Source organism: Mustela putorius, unplaced genomic scaffold (genome assembly GCF_011764305.1).
Source record: "Mustela putorius furo isolate JIRA1106 unplaced genomic scaffold, ASM1176430v1.1 tig00000129_pilon_pilon_pilon, whole genome shotgun sequence".
Classification (NCBI taxonomy): Eukaryota; Metazoa; Chordata; class Mammalia; order Carnivora; family Mustelidae; genus Mustela; species Mustela putorius.
In genome coordinates this window covers 23,497,853-23,520,063 of record NW_025421290.1, presented here as the reverse complement: position 1 = coordinate 23,520,063, position 22,211 = coordinate 23,497,853, and the positions used below count along the sequence as shown (strand labels likewise).

General features: G+C 38.0%; 1 protein-coding gene across 3 annotated transcripts in view; it reads left to right on the top strand.

Annotated features, from left to right (window-relative positions):
* The window catches only part of CPSF2 (cleavage and polyadenylation specific factor 2), a 33,887-nt gene extending 25,060 nt beyond the window's left edge, over nt 1–8,827 (top strand). For all 3 annotated transcript variants that reach the window (XM_004739036.3, XM_004739035.2, XM_004739037.3), the window contains 5 exons: nt 1,213–1,365; nt 2,951–3,176; nt 4,283–4,582; nt 5,974–6,108; nt 6,496–8,827. In XM_004739036.3, the coding sequence (XP_004739093.1) occupies nt 1,213–1,365; nt 2,951–3,176; nt 4,283–4,582; nt 5,974–6,108; nt 6,496–6,588 (907 nt within the window). In that variant the 3' untranslated portion in view covers nt 6,589–8,827. The remainder of the gene's footprint in view (nt 1–1,212; nt 1,366–2,950; nt 3,177–4,282; nt 4,583–5,973; nt 6,109–6,495) is intronic.
* Nucleotides 8,828–22,211: the final 13,384 nt, after the last annotated feature.

Below are 22,211 nucleotides of genomic sequence, written 5' to 3'. Positions count from 1 at the left end.
AAGGGGGGCACTACTTGGTCCTCTAAAATAGTGCAGAGAGAAAATAACAATCTAAATAGCATTAGTGAGTTTATTTACCATTCCACTCAATTAGTGTCCAGTCTGTTTAGCATATGGACAAGTGTTCTTTTGCTTCAATTTCCTTATCTGAAAAGTGGGAGTAAGATTTAAGTGAGGTTATGTTTTTAAGGCCCTTAGCACAGAATCTGACCTGTGACTCGTGACTCCTAGTAAATGTACTTTAAGTGGTTGCTACTGCTATTATGTGGATTACAGAGGGAGAAGTTGGACTCCAGGATCTGAGAAACTACATAGCAATCTAGGTGTTGGATAACAGAGGCCTGCATTCCGAGAGAGGAGAGTGAGTGGATTTGGGGGTGGGGCGTTGATAATTATGGGAGGTAAGCGAGAACATTTTTAAGTTTTTTAAAAAAATTTTTAAAAGACATTTATTTTAGAGAAAGAGAGAGGGGAGAGAGAGTGTGGGAGTGGTGAGGGGCAGAGGGAAAGAGAGGATCTCAAGCCGACTTGGCGCTGAGCATGGGAGTCCAACACTGGGCTTGATCTCATGACCCCGAGATTATGACCTGACCCAAAACCAACAGTCATTTGTTCAACCAACTGAGCCACCCAGGTGACCCTGTTTTTTTACTTTTAACATACAACTCTCTCTCATACTGGAAGTAAAAATGGAGAGATAGATGCATTCATTCATCTCATGAAATGAAAGTAAAGGCTTTTGAGGAAGCTCATGATTTTGTATCTCAGTCTTAATGGTAATGTGCCAACGGGGAGTCATACGCTTTCTTTGGGCACAGGTGGGATAACTGGGGCTCTTACAGAAATCAGAAGCTGAGATTTATAAGAACTGGGAATTGGCAAGAGAAACTATAGAGATGGAGGGAAAGAATGACTGAAACATGCAGGGCCACGTTGTAATAGTACTTAAGGTAGCCACAGAGATCTTCTAATGGTGTAGGTCTCTTTACTTGCCCCCATGGTGTGTTTTAAAGAGCATTCCTCGGGGGTCAGGAGGAACAGAATATATCATTTGGTAATTGATATTATAAAGTTGCATTAGCTTTGCATAAGTTGTATACTTAAATCTGAGATACGTGAGGCGTCTGAAACTTGTGCCATCTACTATTTACAAATTTATATAATATTATTAGCTTGCTCGTTACTGCTTCTAATTAGAGACTTATAATTTAGACCAGAGGATTTCTTAGTGCCAGAACTTCAAGCGACTGAAGAAGAGAAAAGCAAATTAGAATCTGGCTTGACAAACGGAGATGAACCCATGGATCAGGATTTATCTGATGTTCCTACCAAGTGTATTTCTACGACAGAGTCTATCGAAATAAAGTAAGTGCTTTTTGTTGCATTTTTGAAACTAGATTATAAGATAAAATTTTAAGAACTTGAATTATATAATTTACATTGTTTCAAAAGGGAAATTTCTGAATATCCTCTAGTAAGTTTGTACTTTTAAAATTTAATTTCATTTTCTATGCAAAGACCTGTGAAGTATGGTGGCATTTTGTTTTCATTAATGGTATTTGAATTCCAGTGTGATTGAATGGGTGGTGAGGTGGGGTTTAAACATTAAATTATGTATTTATACAAAGAAACATTCTGGCCTTTTTTTTTTTTTTTTAAGATTTTATTTATTTATTTGACAGAGATCACAATGAGTAGGCAGAGAGGCAGGGAGAGGGTGGAGGGAGAAGCAGGCTCCCTGCTGAGCAGAGAGCTGGATGCAGGGCTCGATCTGAGGACCCTGAGACCATGACCTGAGCTGAAGGCAGTCTTTAACCCACTGAGCCACCCAGGCACCCCACATTCTGGCCTTTTTACTAAGTCTGGTAGCATGTGAACTTACGCAGGTCACAAGTTTCATTTTTCTAAGTGTTTCATAAGCATACTCCTTGACTTAAACATCTCCAGGGCTCCAATGTCTTAAAAATGTTACTATAACCCGAAGTAGTAAATAAACCTTTTTTTTGTTTGTTACAGTTGTAACAGCAGTAAATCATCATTCTGGAATTTTTTTTAAGTCATTAGAGAGCACAGTGGTTTATTTGTCTAGTGCTATTCTTTAGTATGTATTTTGAGGTATAGCTGTTATCTAAATAATGTCTATTAACAGTATCAGAAAATTCTCTCCTGAATGGCTGTATCAGTTTATATTTTTGCTAGTGGAACAGAAAGCTTTTTTCATCCCTCTTTCCCTAACAGCATTTGGCATTATCTAACTCTAAAGCTTTCCAGCCTGGTAGGTATAGAGTAATGTATCACTACTGTTTAAATTTGTCTTACTGTGGTTATTAGTTTATCTTCTTCAAATGCTTCTTACCTTTTTTGTTTTCTGTGAATTCCAAGTGCCTGGCTTTTGTGCATTTTTCTCTAGAGGTTGCTGCCTTTTTGTTACTTACAGAGGTTCATTGTATATTTTGGATATTAGCCCTGGTTGGTTTCAGACAATGCAAATATCCTCTCCCAGTCTGTTAACTTGTTTATAAGAGTTGTCCATGGTCTACTTTGTTTAAAAATATCTTTAATTTTGATGTAATGAAATAATATTTTCTGTTATGTTTTTGTGATTACATAAAGAAGTCCCTCCTTGTCCATAGTCACAAACGTAATTCATACATTTTATCTTATTAAATGTAAATATTTACATTTCTCTTTTATGGTTTCAATTCAGCCTGCTGTTGCATGTGACATTAGATCAGGATCCAGTTTTATTTTTCTTTATATAGTGAGTTTTTTTTTTCTAAGAGCTACTGAATAATCCCATTCAAATACATATCAACAGTGTGACATGTGTATTTCTAAAATCCTCATTTTATATATCCTATACATTTCTTTCCGGATAAAAGCCATTAATAACCTAGTTTTGGAGTTAACTTATAGAAAAATAAGCTTGAATTATCCTGTCTAATTACAGAGCCAGGGTTACTTACATAGATTATGAAGGACGCTCTGATGGAGATTCCATTAAAAAGATTATTAATCAGATGAAACCACGACAGCTGATCATTGTCCATGGACCACCAGAGGCTAGTCAGGATCTCGCAGAGTGCTGTCGTGCATTCGGTGGGAAAGATATTAAAGTGTACATGCCAAAGCTACACGAAACAGTTGATGCCACTAGTGAAACTCACATCTACCAGGTAAGTGCACTGGCATTTGAGCCACACAGAAACAAAGACTTTTTGTTGCAGATGAGGACAGGTATATTAGGAATTCAGTGGTGAGTGAGACAGACATGGTCCCCTTGACTTAATAGATCTTATGGTCAGTGGGGCTTATAATAAGGAAAGATCATTTATCACATTGTTATTACCTCTGATAGAGGAAGTACAGGATGTTGTGAGACCCCGACCCAGATTTGGAAGTTTACAAAAGATTTCCCAGAGGCAGTGATGACTAAGCTGAATCCTAACAGATGTTTAGATGGATCCTCAGGGTGGTATAGAGAAGGGGAAAGGGTATTCCAGGCAGAGGGAACAGCATTTGTGGAAGTGTGACGGTGAGGTATGCAAGAGGGGAATGGGGAGTATTCAAGAATTCACATGTTTTATAAAAATTCACTGATATCAAGGGTCTATTCCTAATTGAAAAAAAAAATGGAGGCAGGTATAAAAAATAGGAGTAGCACAGAGGAGAGGTTAGATTTTTATCTGGTTGGGGGGATGGTGTCAGTTAAAGCAGGAGCGATGTCTGGATTTGGTTGGAAAAAATGGGTTGGAATTCACCAGGCAGCAAAGTTATTCTGGGCAGAAAAGAGGAAGCGGCGTTCCAAGAATAAGGATGTGTGAATTCATGGTAATGAAGGAAACAGTAAGTAATTCAGTACTCCTGAAGAGCAGCAACCACTAGAGGATGAGGCTTATCAGTGGTTCTCAATGTTGGCTGCACATGAGAACCATCTGGGGAACTTGAGGGGTGGTGGGGGGACTCAGTGCTCTGGATTTAGTCTCACCATTTGTGTTAGAGTCACTGAAGGTAGAACCTGGCATTAACATGTCATTTAAGAAATTGCCATGTGATCCCAGGGTGCAACCAAGGATTAAGAACCTTTTGGGAAGTAGACAGGGATCCTAATGATTTCACAGGTCACTAGGTCATTACCAGTCACTGTGAAGATCAGACGAGTGAAAGATTTTCGAATCTTAATACGCATTACCAGAATTAGCAAATAATAATAACTGGTTATATTTTGTTGTTAATTTATACTCAGGGTTTCATCTCTCCCTCCCTTTTGCATCATGTCTAGGTGAGATTGAAAGATTCACTTGTCAGCTCCCTTCAGTTTTGTAAGGCAAAAGATGCCGAATTAGCTTGGATAGATGGTGTCTTGGATATGAGAGTTTCCAAAGTGGACACAGGAGTTATTTTAGAAGAAGGAGAACTGAAGGATGATGGAGAGGACTCAGAAATGCAAGTGGACGCTCCTTCGGATTCTAGCGTTATAGCACAACAGAAGGCCATGAAGAGTCTGTTCGGGGATGATGAGAAAGAGACAGGTGAAGAGAGTGAGATCATTCCGACCTTGGAACCCTTACCCCCAAATGAGGTAAACAAGCACATGCTGCTTCTGTCTCTTCCTTCATTTGCCATCCTTTGGATTTTTCTTTTATATTTTTAACTCTAAAATATGTGTTTGGGGGCACCTGGGTGGCTCAGTGGGTTAAAGCCTCTGCCTTTGGCTTGGGTCATAATCCTAGGGTCCTGGGATCGAGCCCCGAATTGGGCTCTCTGCTTGAAAGGGAGCCTGCTTCCCCCTCTCTTGCCTGCCTCTCTGCCTACTTGTGATCTTTGTCTGTCAAATAAATAAATAAATAAAAATCTTAAAAAAAAAAAAATAATGTGTTTGGTGTAGGCTGATTTTGGAGTTTTAGAAAAAGATTACTTAAGATGTGGTTGTGTGTGCACACACAAGCATGTGTATATATCCTGGATGGCAAGGGAATGATAATTTAAAGAAAATGTTTAACAAATATTATAGATACATTATTGTTTCATAATTTATTTTTTCAGATTTTAAATTTTGATTGTGAGGATTATATCACATACCTGCTTCCAGTCAGAAGATTTATAGTTTTCTAAGACTGAAACTCTTGTCCTCCATTTTTGTATGTTGTCAATTCAGCTGAAATCATTTTTGGTTTGATATAGTTAGAAATCTTTTATTAAGCACAGATAAATTTTTAATTTAGTATTTACATGTTCTCAGGAGATACCCTAGTTAGCAAAGATTTCTGGTAATTAACTTACAACAACAGTGTTAAAAGTGTGTCATCAGAGTCGTGTGTGCATGTCAGGGGACTCCAGGCTTTCTGTGCAGGAAGGAGTAGAGGGACAGCCTGTGTCGCTGGATTCCCTTCTAGTGTTGCTCTTGAGATTGGGGGAGGAATAAGAATCTTTTTTTCTGTGTGTGCTAAAGCTAGTGCTCTTCAAGGCAATTTCCGAGTAGCAGCAATAGGTTGAGCCGCTTGTTTTTCTGATTCTAAAACCTTTTGGCATGCACTCTCCGGGAGGAAGGAAGGTGAAAGTGGGATCAGGGAAGAACTCCCCTCAGAACCAAGTGAAGGAGTTGGATCTAGAAAACCAAGTTTTTGGTTCAGTTCTGCCTACTGGCACTCTCCTTGACCCCCTCAAGCAAGTGGGTGAGTGGAGAGCATCACATCAGCAAATGTCTCTCTGTTTCTGTGAGGCATGACTAATAAAAATTGATTGGGAAACATTCAGAAAATGTGAAGGGCTTTGTAATGTTAAATAAGGAGGTAAAATTCAGAATAACAACTTGGAGTGTGATTTGCAGCCTTCATACGATCTGTCAGAGGTCTTCAGAGGATGACAGAAAGTATCTTAGAGATCCTGTGTTAGTTACTTCACTTTATTCAGTACAGCTGTGTGTCTGCTGTTTTATCTGAAGTGATTCTTTCCCCTTTAACCTTTTCTAAGGTTCCTGGACATCAGTCAGTTTTTATGAACGAACCAAGACTGTCAGACTTCAAGCAAGTTCTTTTACGGGAGGGGATTCAAGCTGAATTTGTAGGAGGTGTACTTGTTTGCAACAACCAAGTAGCAGTCCGTAGAGTAAGTGTTTTTAATAAGGGATGAGTTGAACAAGTACTTCTTTCTGATGCATTGCCATTTTGAATTCTGTAATTCTTGACTGGTAGTTTCACAAATTGGAGACCATAATTTATATTCATAATGATGACCTTGAAGGCTTACAAAAGTTACTATCAAAGAAATGATGTATAATTTTATTGTAAATTTTTATTATTTGAATTCTGACATTTACATGTCTATGTTAGATTCATGACTCGAATATTCTATCTGTGTTCTATGCAGAGCAACCCATTCCAGACCAATCAGCAAATAACCCAGTTAATATATCTTGTTTATTATGTCTGCATATTGATGATTAGGAAATGTGCTAAAGAGTTTTTGGTTTTTTTTTTTACTTTTACTTTCTAGACGGAAACTGGACGCATTGGATTAGAAGGCTGCCTTTGTCAAGATTTTTATAGGATAAGAGACCTTTTATATGAACAGTATGCCATTGTGTAAAGGACATGATGTCAAGAAGTATCTGTTTGACCTTTCTAAGAAAAAGCATTCTTATTCTAAGCTTTTCCTTTTTTGTTTTGTAACATACAAAAAGAATTGCCAGAAAAATTTAACATGCATTAGTTTTTTTAAAAAAGTGTAAATACAGTCCATTTTGCTAATGTTCAAGTGAGCATTCTACCTTTTGGCTTTCAGAGTGATAGAGATCCTAACAAGTGTGCAGGCCAGAGAATTGAGGGTGATTGGTTTCCTCTACAGACCCCTTATTCTAGAAGGGCTTTTTACTTGAATAAAACAATGCAACTTAGCAAACCAGCTCATGGCCTTAGAGAAACATGTTTGCATATTGTGAGTTCTTGCAAACGGTTTCTTATATTTTCTGGAATGAAAAGTGAGAATTATTTAGAAAAGATGTGCTATATTAAAAAAAACAAAACAAAACTGGTGAAACGGTTTTTTGAGGCCTATGTGTTTAAAAAACAAAAAACAGTTTGTTGTTCTAACTGTTCTTTGGACTCTGATAAGCAGTTGTCTTCTCCTTACCCTACCTGTATTTCCCAGCTATTCAGTCTACTGGAAGGTGGTGCACGTTTGATTCAGAGATCAATTTTTATTTCTCCCATTTTTTGTTTTATCAAGGTGTTGTTCAGTTAGAACTACACCACCACCCTTTGAATACACATAATACAAAAGAACTCCTTGCCATGTTACAGTCTTAAGGATTCTCTATGCATTTTAGCTCTCAGCTAGGTTACTTATCAGAGACCCCTCAGTGCTCTGTTTTTAAGGAAACAGATGTTGAACATCGTTTTATAAGGTAATAGCATAATTTAATCAAAATATATAAATGTTTCATCTCTTAGGCTTGCTCCCTCCTAAGGTTACTGAAGCAGTGGATAGATTTTATACACCTAAATACAAAAATAATACTGAAGTTGATTAAGGTCATCCTTTCTGTGTTCCTGTCTTTCTTGGGGCTGGCATCCCTGGTACAGGATAAGCCACTTGTGTTTAAGAGTAAAAACTGAACATATGCAATTTTCATTGAACCTAAAAATGAAAATCATGTTACCCTCTTGTCATCTGATGCTTTTTCATGTGTAGCTTGATTGTGGCCGTCCTTGATCTTTATTTCTTAAGTATTTAAGCCCTCTTCCACATACTTAGCATCTTTAGAAGGATCATTCCTGTTTAACTTATATGGATCTATGTATAGTATAGTACTACCCAATGATATCAGACTGGGATTAATATTTTATTTCAAAGCTGATGGAGAGTTCATTATGGATTATAGTGCTAACACAAAGTTACAGTCTTCTGATACCAAAAATCAGAATGCAAAACAACATTACAGAAGGTGACGATAAAGAGTATTTTCTTTTTTTTTTTTTTTTTTTTTTGGAGAGCTTTGAAAAAATTTCACATCAATTCTTGTTACTGAAGAGAGTAAGCCTGGAATCCTATTTATATTCTAGGGGAAAGAAAGTCTGCATTTGTTACATGGCTTGAAGCATCTGGTTATACATATTATATTGCAATACTGATACTGAAAAATTGTTGCTCACTTAGCCTTTTTATTGTCTTATGAAGAAGGAATTAAATTTCAAAGTACTCACTCCTTGAAGATGGCTGTGTGAATGTCACTGCAAGAGCAATACTTTGACCTGTTTCTTGATGACAGAATTGCTAAAATTTCAAAAGGAAGACATTTGTTTAGCTTTAGTCACTTAAGAAAAATATAAATTCAAAAAATAAATCATGAACTCAGAGGAACTTTCAGATTTTGTTTAGAGGCAAATTAAATACAAGTGGACGATCAACTGATACGTATAAATAATTTGGTTAAAAAGAAATTTTATTATAGTATTTGTTTTAATGGATTATAAATGTCAAGTATCATTGCAAATGTTTCTGTTTTCATGAACCAGTAGGTGGTCTGAAATAGAAGTGAGGAAATCAATTTTCTAAGGAGGGCTTTTTATAAAAAAATTGAAATTCACATACCATAAAGTTCATTATTTTAAAGTATATAATTCATTGGGTTTAGTATATGTAGAGTTGTGCAACCCTTACCACTCTAATTCCAGCACTTTTTCATCCTCCCCAAAAGGAACTCTTTACCCATTAGCAGTCACTTCCCATTTTTCCTTCATTTCAGCCCCAGGCAACCGTCGGTTTATTTTCTGTCTGTATGGATTTGCCTGTTCTGAATATTTCATAAAAATGGAATCATACAATATGTGGCCTTTTGTGTCTGACTTCTTTCGCTTTGTATAGTATTGCCAAGATTGATATTACAGCCTGTGTCAGCATCCTTCATGCGGTTGAACAATACTCCATTGTGTGGATACACCACATCTTGTTTATCCATTCTTCAGTTTGTGGACATTTGGGTTGTTTCCACCTTTTGGCTCTTAGAAACAATGCTGCCATGAACATTCCTATGAAGTTTTTTGTGTGGATATATGTTTTTAGCTTTGGGAGGTTTATACCTAAAAGTAGAATTGCTGGGTAATAAATATGGTGACTCTTTTGAGAAACTATCAGTTTTCCAAACTTTATTTCTAAACTACTTCCCAAAGTGCCTATACTATTTTACATTCCCACCAGCGGGATGCGAGGATTCCAGTTTCTCTGCATCCTTTGCGACACTTGTTACTTCCTCTGTTTTTTATTTTAATCATCCTAGTGGGTGTGAAGAGGTTTTCATTTGAATTTTCTTAATGACTAATGATATTGAGCATCTATTCTGTGCTTATTGGTCATTTGCATGTCTTTAGAGAAAGGTCTGTTCAGATTCTCCTGCCTATTTCTTAGTTATCTTTTTTTGTTATTGAATTAGTAGTTTTTAAATACAGTTTGGATTCTTAAATCCTTATCACATATGTGATTTGCAAACATTTTCCCCATTCTTTGTTTTTCACTGTCTCGATTGTGTCCTTTTATACCATAAAAGTTTTTAATTTTGATGAATTATGCTTTATGCTTTTTTCTTTTGGTTCCATGTGCTGTTGGTGTCATATCTTAGAAACCATTGCTTCATCCAGAGTCACAAAGATTTATACCTGTTTTTTTCCTATGAGTTTTATAGTTGAAACTCTCGAAGTCTTCAAATTCTTTAAAGTTAATTTTTGTATATGGTTTGAAGTAGGGGTTCAATTTCATTCTTTTGCATGTGGCTATCCGGTTGTCCCAGCATGGTTTATCGAAAATACCATTTCCTCATCAGATTATCACTTTTGTTGAAAATCCATTGCTCATAAATGTTTGAGTTTGTTCTTGGACTCTCAGTTCTGTCTCCTTGATTTATATAATACATCCTTTTGCCAGTACCACATTGTCTGGATTCCTGTTTATTAAGTTTTGCGATTGGCAAGTGTGAGTCCTCCAACTTTGTTCTCTTTCAAGATTGTTTTGATTTTTCTGGTTCTCTTTGAATGTCAGTGTGAATTTTAGAATCAGCTTATCAGGGTCTGCAGAAAACCCATAGGGGAGAAAAAAAGTAGTTGAAATTTACAGCTTAAAATCATATGGTGTTGTGGCTGAGGAAGACTTGAATTCATCTAGTTCAGCTCACTTATTTTACTTTTGGATGAATCGGCCTCAGGAAGGGAAGGGATTTGCTTGGGAGCCTCATAGCCGTTCAGAGTGGAAACAGGACCCAGCTTTATAGAGTCCCTTCATTGATCTAGAGTCCTTATAGAACCCACTGAACACTAAAATAAGTGTGTTGAACTAGGTAAGTTCCACAGTCCCTACTGTAACATTATGAGGTGTAAGGCTGTAAATTTCAACTACTTGTCTTCTGCACTGCTGTGTTTTCATTTCTTAGTATATGTTCACTTTACGTAAGTACTAGCGATTAGTACTTCAGCGATTGAGAGGTTGACTGTTCTGGTGCTATTTGTTCCTTGTCATCTCCTTCCCCTCTTATTCATCCATTCAGCAACTACAGAATGAACATGAAAGTGAAGTTGTAGTGGGAACTAGAGAAGGAACATTCAGATCTGCCTACCTGAGCAGAGATCAACGAGGGGTAATTTTCTTCTCCTTTTGCCTATCTCTTTTAACTACCTTAGTTGCATTTATGAGAAAATACCAAAATCCCCAAAATAAATAAACCGAGGATTTTGCTGGAAGTTGAGGGTATCTTTATTCTCTCCTTTTTCTTCCCCCTCCACCCTCGCAGCGTGCACACACAGCTCTCTTTTTTGGGGGGAGGGTGCTTTTCATTTATGACTCAGGCCTATTTCATTTTAGTTCTTGAAGTCAAAATATGATTTCAAGGAGCAAAATAGAAGTTTGGGGAGTTTTAAATTTCTCTTCACTGTAGTTGAAGTATATGTGCTTTCTTTTGTGAAATTGTTAATGGATTCCAGGGGTCCTGCTCAAATTTTTGATACTGAGTGATAATCTCAAGTGGAGAATGTATGAAGGATTCATAAAGTCTTACTACATCATTTTCCCGAGTTTTTCTTGATTGTAATGTTAATATTCAACTGATCATATTTCCTTTTTTCCTCTGAAAATTTTGTTTTTAAGGCACTGCTAAATTGTATGTTCACAACTAGTGAAGTCCTTCAAACAAATCTGTTTTTATTTTATTTTATAAAAAGCTATTTTTATTCCAAGGGTGCTGCTGCGGTCCTCGTTTTTAATATTTTGGGAGCTCTCATTTCTCTTTAGATTCATTTACCAAGCTTATGAGGAATGTAAACTATTTTAGAAACAGCTTGCAGTCTTGACCCAATATGACATTATCACTTGACTCTGAATGATTGGGGGGGGGTGGATTAAAAAAAACCAAACCTCTTCTATAGACAGACATTTGCTACCATTGGAGATTTTTTATATTAAACATTTAATCCCAAACTATAATTTTTTTCCAAACTATAATTAAAAGCAGAATATACCAGAAATCATAAAGATAATCTAATTTCCAACACAAGTCATGGTTTAGGTTAAATTTCATATTTAAATATCAAAGGATGTAAGTCTCTAATGAGACTGTAAATTCTTTATCAGTTATGAGAAAAAATTACTTAAATGTACAGGGCTCAAATTCTCAAGGTTTTTTTTCTTTTTTAAAAGATTTTATTTATTTATTTTACAGAGAGAGATCACAAGTAGGCAGAGAGGCAGGCAGAGAGAGAGAGGGAGGGAAGCAGGCTCCCTGCTGAGCAGAGAGCCCGATGTGGGACTTGATCCCAGGAGCCTGGGATCATGACCCGAGCCGAAAGCAGCAGCTTAACCCACTGAGCCACCCAGGCGCCCTCAAATTCTCAAGGTTTTTTCAGTATCATATATGTGATTTTTTTTTCAAGGAGATAAACTACTGCAAGAAGAAAGAAGCATGTTTAATGAAGATTCAGAATATTGTACATTTTTAACTATTAAATAGGATTTTATTATCTACATTAGTGTCCATTCAGAAAAGCTGCTTCCACATTTATTTCAGCTACTCTTTTGAATAGTTTACCCGAGATAATGAAAGCATCAATCAGATTTCTCCAGTAGAATAAAAACCAGTATAATAAATTTCTTACAGCTGAAAGATCACTTTGTATATATTTCATTCTTTAACTTACTTTGAAATAATTTTAAACTGATAGAAAATTTACAGTAATTTAAAAATTTATATATCACTTCTGTTAACCTTTTGCCCTATTTACCTTATTCTCTCCATACACATATTAATTTTTTAACTATTTGATACTAAGTTGCGGTTATGATGTCCCATTAGCCATAGCTAGAGTAATTCCATCAAAATTAGGAAACCAGTACTTATAAAATTCTACCATTTATTCCACAGACCTCCATGCAAATGCTACCATGTACTCTAAAAATGCTCTTAAGGTACTCCTTGCATTTTTGCTCCAAGGTCCTGTCCATGGTGCTGCATGTGCTCAGTTAGGTTTTCTCTCTTCTTTTCCTCAACCTGGAGCACTTCCTTGGTTTCTCCTTCTTTAACAGAAGATTTTTTAAAGACCTTGATATTTTTGTAGAGGGCTGCCTCGTTACTTTGTAGGATGACCCTTACATTGGGGTTGTCTGATGCCTCGTGGTTAGAATCTGGTTATGAATGTTTGGCAGGAAAAGCAGAGAAACGATGCTGTGTTCTCTGTGTTCTATTGGGAGGCGTTTGGTGTCTGTTTTTGCCATTACCAGTGATGTTAATTGCTAATAACTGGTTATGTCTGCAAGGGTTTTCACTGTGAAGTTAATAAGTATCTTGTACTTATTAATTAATGAGGAATAAGTGTCTTGTGGGGAGCTGCTTTGGGACTGTATCAATATCTGTTTTTGTAAAATATTTATCCTCTGGTTTTAGCATCTGTCGATGATTCTTATCTGAATCGGATATTGCCGAAGGTGGCTTTCTAATTATACTCTTGCCATCTACGTGTAATTGGCATCCTAGTGTCATACTTTATCTTCTCTCCCACTTATTTATTTATGGCAGTATGGAACATGGATGCTGTTTGATAATCTACAAACTATCATGATTAGATTCTCAGTCTCCAGTTGCCCTAGATCTGGCTAGTGGGAGCACTCTCAAGCTGGCTTCTGTGTTCTTGAACATGGCCTCAGGTTCTTTTTTCCTTTTTAAAAAATTTTTGTGAAAAAAAAAAAATTAAATCATCTTAACCATTTCATGTGTACAGTTCAGTAGAGTTAAGTGTATTCATGTTGTGCAACAAAGCACTTGCACTTTTCCGTCTTGCAACACTGCGTCTCCATACCCCTTAAGCACTAACCCCCAGGCCCTCCTCCCAGCCCCTGGTAACCACCTTTCTCCTTTGTTTCTGTGATTTTTGACTGCTTTAGATTGTGAGTGGAACCATAGAGTATCTTTTTTGTGACTAGCTGATTTCACTCAGCATAAATGTCCTCAGGGCTCACCCATATGTAGTTTGTGACAGGATTTCCTTCCTTTTTACTTAAAAATTTTCCTTCCTTTTTAAGGCTGTGTTTTTCATTGTATGGATATACTACATTTTCTTTTTTTTTTCTTTTTCTTTTTTAATTTAAAGATTTCTTTTTCTTTTTTAATTTAAAGATTGATTTATTTGACACAGCGATCACAAGTAGGCAGAGAGGCAGGCAGAGAGAGAGAGGGAAGCGGGCTCCCTGCTGAGCAGAGAGCCCAATGCGGGGCTTAATCTCAGGATCCTGAGACCATGACCTGAGCCAAAGGCAGAGGCTTAACTCACTGAGCCACCCAGGCGCCCTATACCACATTTTCTTTATCCATTTATCTGTCAATGGACATTTGCGTCATGTCTCCTCCTTTGCTATTATGGCTCATGCTGTGATGAACGTGGGTGTGCAAATATCTCTTGGAGATGTGGCTTTCAATTCTTTGAGTTATGTATCCAGTGGAGTTGCTGGGTTATATAGTAATTCTATTTTTAAGTTTTTGAGGGACTTCTAGTTTTCCATAATGGCTCCATGGTTTTTTGCACCTATTCTCACTTTTGTATTATTCCTATCCCAACCTGGGATCAGATGTTTCTCCAAAGAGTCCTGTTTTGGTTTAGTGGAGAATGGTATTTACTTTTTTTTTTTTTTTTTAAGAGCAAGAGAGAGGTGAAGAGGTACAGAGGGAGGCGGAGAGAGAATCTTAGGCAGTGGGGGCTCCATCTCGCAACTCTGGGATCATGACCTGAGCCAAAATCAAGAGTCAGTTGCTCAAGTGACTGAGCCACCCAGGGGCCCCAGTGGAGAATGATATTTAGAAACGAGATCTGGGTGCTGGGTTGTGCTCCTTGCCACTGTGCTATCATTGCTACTAGGTCTTCTGAGCAGAGTAGGGAATATATACATCCACGTTTGTTCCTCATTCACCCATCTCTATGTATTAAAAACTACACGTGCACACAGATCTCCAATTCCTCTTCCACAAGATTTATTCTAGTCCCCCCCCCCGCCGTTATTTTGACCTCCTTTGCCCTATAGTAAAAAATGTGGGTCCCATAATCCCCAATATATTCACTTATTCACTCCCCCTGTCTTAACCAGTCTGACCACAGGGCTGACTGCTTTCCTCCCAGCCCCTTGCACCCGGCTGCCATGACTCAAGTGTCCTCCCATCCTTTTTATTATCATTATTATTATTATTATTAACATAATGTATTACTTGCCTCAGGGGTACAGGTCTGTGAATCGTCAGGTTTACACACTTCACAGCGCTCACCATAGCACATACCTTTTCCAATGTCCATAACCCCACCACCCTCTCCCTCCCCCCTCCTTCCTCCCCCCAGCAACCCTCAGTTTGTTTTATGAGATTAAGAGTCTCTTATGGTTTGTCTCCCTCCCGATCCCATCTTGTTTCCTTTATTCCTTTCCCTACCCCCTAACCCCCCACTCTACCTCTCAAATTCCTCATATCAGGGAGTTCATATGATAATTGTCTTTCTCTGATTGACTTATTTTGCTCACCATAATACCCTCTAATTCCATCCACGTCATTACAAATGGCAAGATTTCTTTTGATGGCTGAAATATATATATATATATATATATATATATATATATATATATATATATACACACACACACACACACACACACACACACACACACACACATATACCACATCCTCTTTATCCATTCATCTGTTGATGGACATCCAGGTTCTTTCCATAGTTTGGCTATTGTTGACATTGCTGCTATAAACATTCAGGTGCACACGCCCCTTCGGATCACTACATTTGTATCTTTAGGGTAAATACCCAGTAGTGTGATTGCTGGGTTGTAGGGTAGCTCTATTTTCAACTTACCAAGGAACCTCCATGCTGTTTTCCAGAGTGACTGCACCAGCTTGCATTCCCACCAACAGTGTAGGAAGGTTCCCCTTTCTCCGCATCCTCTCCAACATCTGTCATTTCCTGACATTAATTTTAGCCATTCTGACTGTTGTGAGGTGGTATCTCATTATGGTTTTGATTTGTATTTCCCTGATGCTGAGTGATGTTGAACATTTTTTCATGTGTCTGTTGGCCATCTGGATGTCTTTGCAGAAATGTCTGTTCATGTCCTCTGCCCATTTCTTGATTGGATTATTTGTTCTTTGGGTGTTGAGTTTGAAAAGTTCTTTATAGATTTTGGATACTAGCCCTTTATCTGATAGGTCATTTGCAAATATCTTCTCCCATTCTATCAGTTGTCTTTTGGTTTTGTTAACTGTTTCCTTTGCTGTGCAAGAGCTTTTGATCTTGATGAAGTCCCAATAGTTCATTTTTACCCTTGCTTCCCTTGCCTTTGGCGATGTTCCTAGGAAGAAGTTGCTGTGGCTGAGGTCGCAGAGGTTGCTGCTCGTGTTCTCCTCAAGGATGTTGATGGATTCCTGTCTCACATTGAGGTCTTTCATCCATTTGGAGTCTTTTTGTATGTGTGGTGTAAGGAAATGGTCCAGTTTCATTTTTCTGCATGTGGTTGTCCAATATTCCCACATCATTTGTTGAAGGGACTTTCTTTTTTCCATTGGACATTCTTTCCTGCTTTGTCACAGATTAGTTGGCCATAGAGTTGAGGGTCTATTTCTGGGCTCTCTGTTCTGTTCCATTGATCTGTGTGTCTGGTTTTGTGCCAGTACCATACTGTCTTGATGCTTACAGCTTTGTAATAGAGCTTGAAGTCTCGAATTATGATGCCACCAACTTTGGCTTTCTTTTTCAACATTCCTCTGGCTACTTGGGGTCTTTTCTGGTTCCATATAAATTTTAGGATTATTTGTTCCATTTCTCTGAAAAAAAATTGATGGTATTTTGATAGGGATTGTATTAAATGTGTGGTTTGCTTTAGGTAGCATAGACATTTTCACAATATTTATTCTTCCAACCCATGAGCATGGAACATTTTTCCATTTCTTTGTGTCTTCCTCAATTTCTTTCATGAGTACTTTATAGTTTTCTGAGTGCGATTCTTTGCCTCTTTGGTTAGGTTTATTCCTAGGTATCTTAAGGTTTTCAGTGCCATTGTAAATGGGATCGACTCTTTAAATTCTCTTTCTTCTGCCTTGATGATAGTATATAGAAATGCAACTGATTTCTGTGCATTGATTTTATATCCTGACACTTTACTGAATTCCTTTATGAGTTCTAGCAGTTTTGGAGTGGACTCTTTTGGGTTTTCCACATAAAGTATCATATCATCTGCAAAGAGTGATAGTTTGACTTCTTTGCTGATTTGGATGCCTTTAATTTTTGTTGTTGTTGTTGTCTGATTGCCGAGGCTAGGACTTCTAGTACTATGTTGAATAGCAGTGGTGATAGTGGACATCCCAGCCATCTTCCTTATCTTAGCGGAAGAGCTCTCAGTTTTTCCCCATTGAGAATGATATTCGCTGTGGGGTTTTTTATAGATTGCTTTGATGATATTGATGACATGTACCCTCTATCCCTACACTTTGAAGAATTTTGATCAGGAGGGGATGCTGTACTTTGTCAAATGCTTTTTCAGCACCTATTGAGAGTATCATATGGTTCTTGTTCTTTCTTTTATTAACATATTGTGTCACATTGATTTGCAGATGTTGAACCAACCTTGTAGCCCAGGAATAAATCCAACTTGGTCGTGGTGAATAGTCCTTTTAATGTACTGTTGGATCCTATTGGCTAGTATTTGATGAGAATTTTTGCACCTGTGTTCATCAAGGATATTGGCCTGTAATTCTCTTTTTTCATGGGGTATTTGTCTGGTTTTGGGATCAAGGTAATGTTGGCCTAATGAAATGAGTTTGGAAGTTCTCCTTCCATTTCTATTTTTTGGAACAGTTTCAGGAGAATAGGAATTAATTCTTCTTTAAATGTTTGGTAGAATTCCCCTAGGAAGACATCTGTCCCTGGGCTCTTGTTTGTTGGGAGATTTTTGATGACTGCTTCAATCTCCTTTACTTGTTATGGGTCTGTTCAGGTTTTCTCTTTCTTCCTGGTTCAGTTTTGGTAGTTTGTACATCTCTAGGAATGCATCCATTTCTTCCGGATTGTCAGATTTGCTGGCATATAGTTGCTCATAATGTGTTCTTATAATTGTTTGTATTTCTTTGGTGTTGGTTGTGATGTCTCCTCTTTCATTCATGATTTTATTTATTTGGGTTCTTTCTCTTTTCTTTTTGATAAGTCTGGCCAGGGGTTTATCAATCTTATTAATTCTTTTAAAGAACCAGCTCCTAGTTTTGTTGATTTGTTCTACTGTTCTTTGGTTTCTATTTCATTGATTTCTGCTCTGATCTTTATTATTTCTCTTCTCCTTCTGGGTTTAGGCTTTCTTTGCTGTTTTTTTCTCCAGCTCTTTAGGTGTAGGGTTAGGTTGTGTACTTGAGATCTTTCTTGTTTCTTGAGAAAGGCTTGTATCGCTCTATATTTTCCTTTCAGGACAGCCTTTGCTGCATCCCACATATTTTGAACAGTTGTCTTTTCATTATCATTTTTTTCCATGTATTTTTTCAATTCTTCTTTAATTTCCTGGTTGACCCATTCATTCTTTAGTAGGATGCTCTTTAGTCTCCACGTATTTGAGGTCTTTCCAACTTTCCTCTTGTGATTGAGTTCTAGCTTCAGAGCATTGTGGTCTAAAAATATGCAGGGAATGATTTCAATCTTTTGGTACCTGTTGAGACCTGATTTGTGACCCAGGGTGTGATCTATTCTGGAGAATGTTCCATGTGCATTACAGAAGAATGTGTATTCTGTTGCTTTGGGATAGAATGTTCTGAATGTATCTGTGATGTCCATCTGGTTCAATGTGTCACCTAAGGCCTTTATTTCCTTGTTGATCTTTTGCTTGGATGATCTGTCCATTTCAGTGAGGGGAGGTGTTTTAAGTCCCCTACTATTATTGTATTATTGTTGATGTGTTTCTTTGATTTTTGTTATTAATTGGTTTATATAGTTGGCTGCTTCCATGTTAGGGGCATAGATATTTAAAATTGTTAGATCTTCTTGTTGGACATACCCTTTGAGTATGATATAGTGTTCTTCCTCATCTCTTATTATAATTTTTGGCTTAAAATCTAATTTATCTGACAAAAGGATTGCTACCCCAGCTTTCTTTTGATGTCCATTAGCATGGTAAATTGTTTTCCACTCCCTCACTTTAATTCTGGAGGTGCTTTGGGTATAAAATGACTTTCCTGTAGACAGCATATCAATGGGTTTTTTTTTTTTTTATCCATTCTGATATCCTGTGTCTTTTTATTGGGGCATTTAGCCCATTTACATTCAGGGTAACTATTGAAAGATATGAATTTAGTCCCATTATATTGCCTATAAGTTGACTGTTACTGTATATTGTCTCTGTTCTTTTACTACCTTTAGGCTCTCTCTTTGCTTAGAGGACCCCTTTCAATATTTCCTTTAGGGCTGGTTTGGTGTTTGCAAATTCTTTTAATTTTTGTTTGTCCTGGAACCTTTTTATCTCTCCTTCTATTTTCAGTGATAGCCTAGCTGGATATAGTATTCTTGGCTGCATATTTTTCTCATTTAGTGCTCTGAATATATCATGTCAGTTCTTTCTGGCCTGCCAGGTCTCTGTCAATAAGTCTGCTGCCAATCTAATATTTCTACCTTTGTATGTTACCTCTTGTCCCAAGCTGCTTTCAGGATTTTCTCTTTGTCACTAAGACTTGTAAGTTTTGTTATTAGATGACGGGGTGTGGACCTATTTTTGTTTATTTTGAGGGGGGCTATCTGTGCCTCCTGGATTTTGATGCTTGTTCCCTTTGCCATATTAGGGAAATTCTCTAGTATAATTCTCTCCAATATACCTTTTGCCCTCCTCTCTCTTTCTTCTTCTGGAATCCCAATTATTCTAATATGGTTTCATCTTATGGTATCACTTATCTCTCGAATTCTCCCCTCATGGTCCAGTAGTTGTTTTTCTCTCTTTTGCTCAGCTTCTTTATTCCCCATCATTTGGTCTTCTATATCACTAATTCTCTCTTCTGCCTCATTTATCCTAGCTGTAAGAGCCTCCATTCTTGGTTGCACCTCATTAACACCTTTTTTTTTATTTCAGCTTGGTTAGATTTTTTGTTCTTTTATTTCTCCAGAAAGGGATTTTATTTCTCCAGACAGGTTTCTCTTAATATTTTCCATGCCTTTTTCGAGCCCAGCTAATGCTTTGAGAATTGTCATTCTGAACTCTAGATCTGACCTATTACCAATGTGGGTATTGATTAAGTCCCTAGCCATCAGTACTGCCTCTTGTTCTTTTTTTTTTTTTTTTTTTTTTTTTTTTTTTTGTGGTAAGATTTTCTGCCTTGTGATTTCATCCAGATAAGAATATATGAACAGAGGATAAAATACTAAAAGGGTGGCAAAGACCCCAGGAAAATGTACTCTAACCAAATAAGAGGAGACCCCAAATGGGGGGTGAGAAGAAAGTGGGTAAAAAGAAATGTAAAAAAATATATGTGTATGTATGTATATATATTAGACTGGTGAATAGAACAGAGCCACCCACTTGATTTTGGGTGTATTTTGGTCTTCAAGAAGAAACTACTTCCCAAAATTTTAAAGAAAGAAAAGCTTATATATATACAAAAATAAGAGTAAACACAATGAAGGGATGGAATATGACAGTAAAGTTGAAAATTAAAAAAAAAATCTAAAAAAGGAATTGATAAGTTGGTTAGAAAAAGAAAAAAAAAGGTGCTCAGGCTGGAGACTAGAACAAAGCCCTGTACTAGTCTTATGGTATATTTAGTATATTAGAAAATACTGTATCCCAAAATTTTTTAGAACAAAAAACCTTATATGTACAAAAAATAAGGATAAGTACAATTAAGAATAAAGTATGGCTATAATAATGAAGGTTTAAAAAGATTTTTTTAAAGAAAGGTATTGTTAAGATAAACTAGTTAAAAATGTTAAAAGATGAAAGAGGAAAAGTTAGAAAAATGAGAATAAGAAAAATTTTTTAAAAAATTTTAATTTAACTTTGCAAGACTAAAGGATCATGGGGAGAAAGCCATGAATTCCATGCATTGCTTTCCCTTAGCTCTGGAGTTCTGCTGTTCTCCTTGATAGGTGAACTTGGTCTTGGCTGGATGTTCTTGCTGGTCTTTTGGGGGGAGGGGCCTATTGTAGTGATTCTCAAATGTCTTTGCAGGAGGCAGAATTGCACTGCCCTTACCAGGGGCTGGGCTAAGTAATCTGCTCAGGTTCGCTTTTGGGAGCTTTTGTTTCCTGAACTCTTTCTGTAGAGCTCTGGAGGACGGGAATGAAGATAGCGGCTTCCCAGTGTCTGGCCTGGAGGAGCCGAGAGCTGGGGTCCCCACTCAGGGCACCCTCAGAGAAAAGCAGTCAGTCCTTCCCATCTCCCTTGTCTCTGGCCGTGCTCTGAGCTCACCCAGCCTGTGACCGATCATTTCTGTCTCTGGTGCACAGCCTCGTTTGGAGTCTCCAAAACCAGCAGATTCCTGCTATGCTGCTCCTCTGAAGGAGGAAGGTGAGTTTCCCTGGATCTGCCACGTGTGGGGTCCCTGCTCGAAAAGCAGTGGCCCGACTGTGCCTTGGATCATGAGGTTTAAGGCAACCCCCAACTGAGAGCTCATTTCTCAGCTCCATCTCTGTAGCCTGCTTCCCCACTCTGATACCTGGCAGCTCTGCCACACTCAGACAACCTTGATCTTTCTGTGACCCTGCAGGTCCTGAGACCACACTGTCCCCATGAGGGGTCCACCCCCGCTTAGCCTCTGAGCAATGTCCCTCAGTGGAGCAGACTTCTAAAATGTCTGATTTTGTGCTCTGCTGCCATACCACTTGCCAGGAGCTGGCCCCTTGCCCCACGGTCTATCTTCCTGTCACTTCAGATTCACTTCAGATTCACTTCTCTGCAGGTCCTACCTTTCAGAAAGTGGTATCCCAAATACAATGCCAAGTACTTTATATGCATTGTCCCATTGAATCCTCATGATTGTGGGCGGAATGTTACTACCCCATTTTATAGATAAGGAAGTGAAGCTTCTGGTCGGTCCATGGTCCTCCAGCTCTCACACAGAACAGGCATTACAGTCTGTAGTGGTTTTCATATATTAATACAGTTCCTTGGTCCTGGGCAAAAGAACTCTCTGGCTAACTTAGGAAAAAAAAAAAAAAAAGCTTATTGGGACAAAAACCCCAAGTAGCTCTGGGGTTCCAGGCACCTAACACAACAGTCTTTCAAGTCACCACTAAGGAAATGAGTTGGCTACTCACTGTACAAAGTCATTAGGGAAGTCCACCATTGGCCTGGCTTTTGTTACAAGCAGACTCTGTGGCTGGAGACGGACCCCATAGTTGGCAGGCTCACCAAGGTTAGACACGAGAGGGACACTTCACCCCAAGAACCTGAGGGGCTGTTACCTCAAGGCGGAAGGTTGGATACTAGAAGGCAGGACCTAATACCCAGTCTATGAAGATGTAGTAGTTAGAGGCACAGGCTCTGAAGTCGAGGACTTCAGATGCTTAGGGCACCACTTTCTGTGGGGATTGGGCCAGTAACCTTCTTTCCGAACGCTTAAAATACACAGGCATGCTTCGTTTTCTTGTGCTTCCCTTTGTTGCACTTGGCAGTTACTGTGTTTTTTACACAGTGAAGGTTTGCGGTAACCCTGTGCCGAGCAGTCTTGGAGC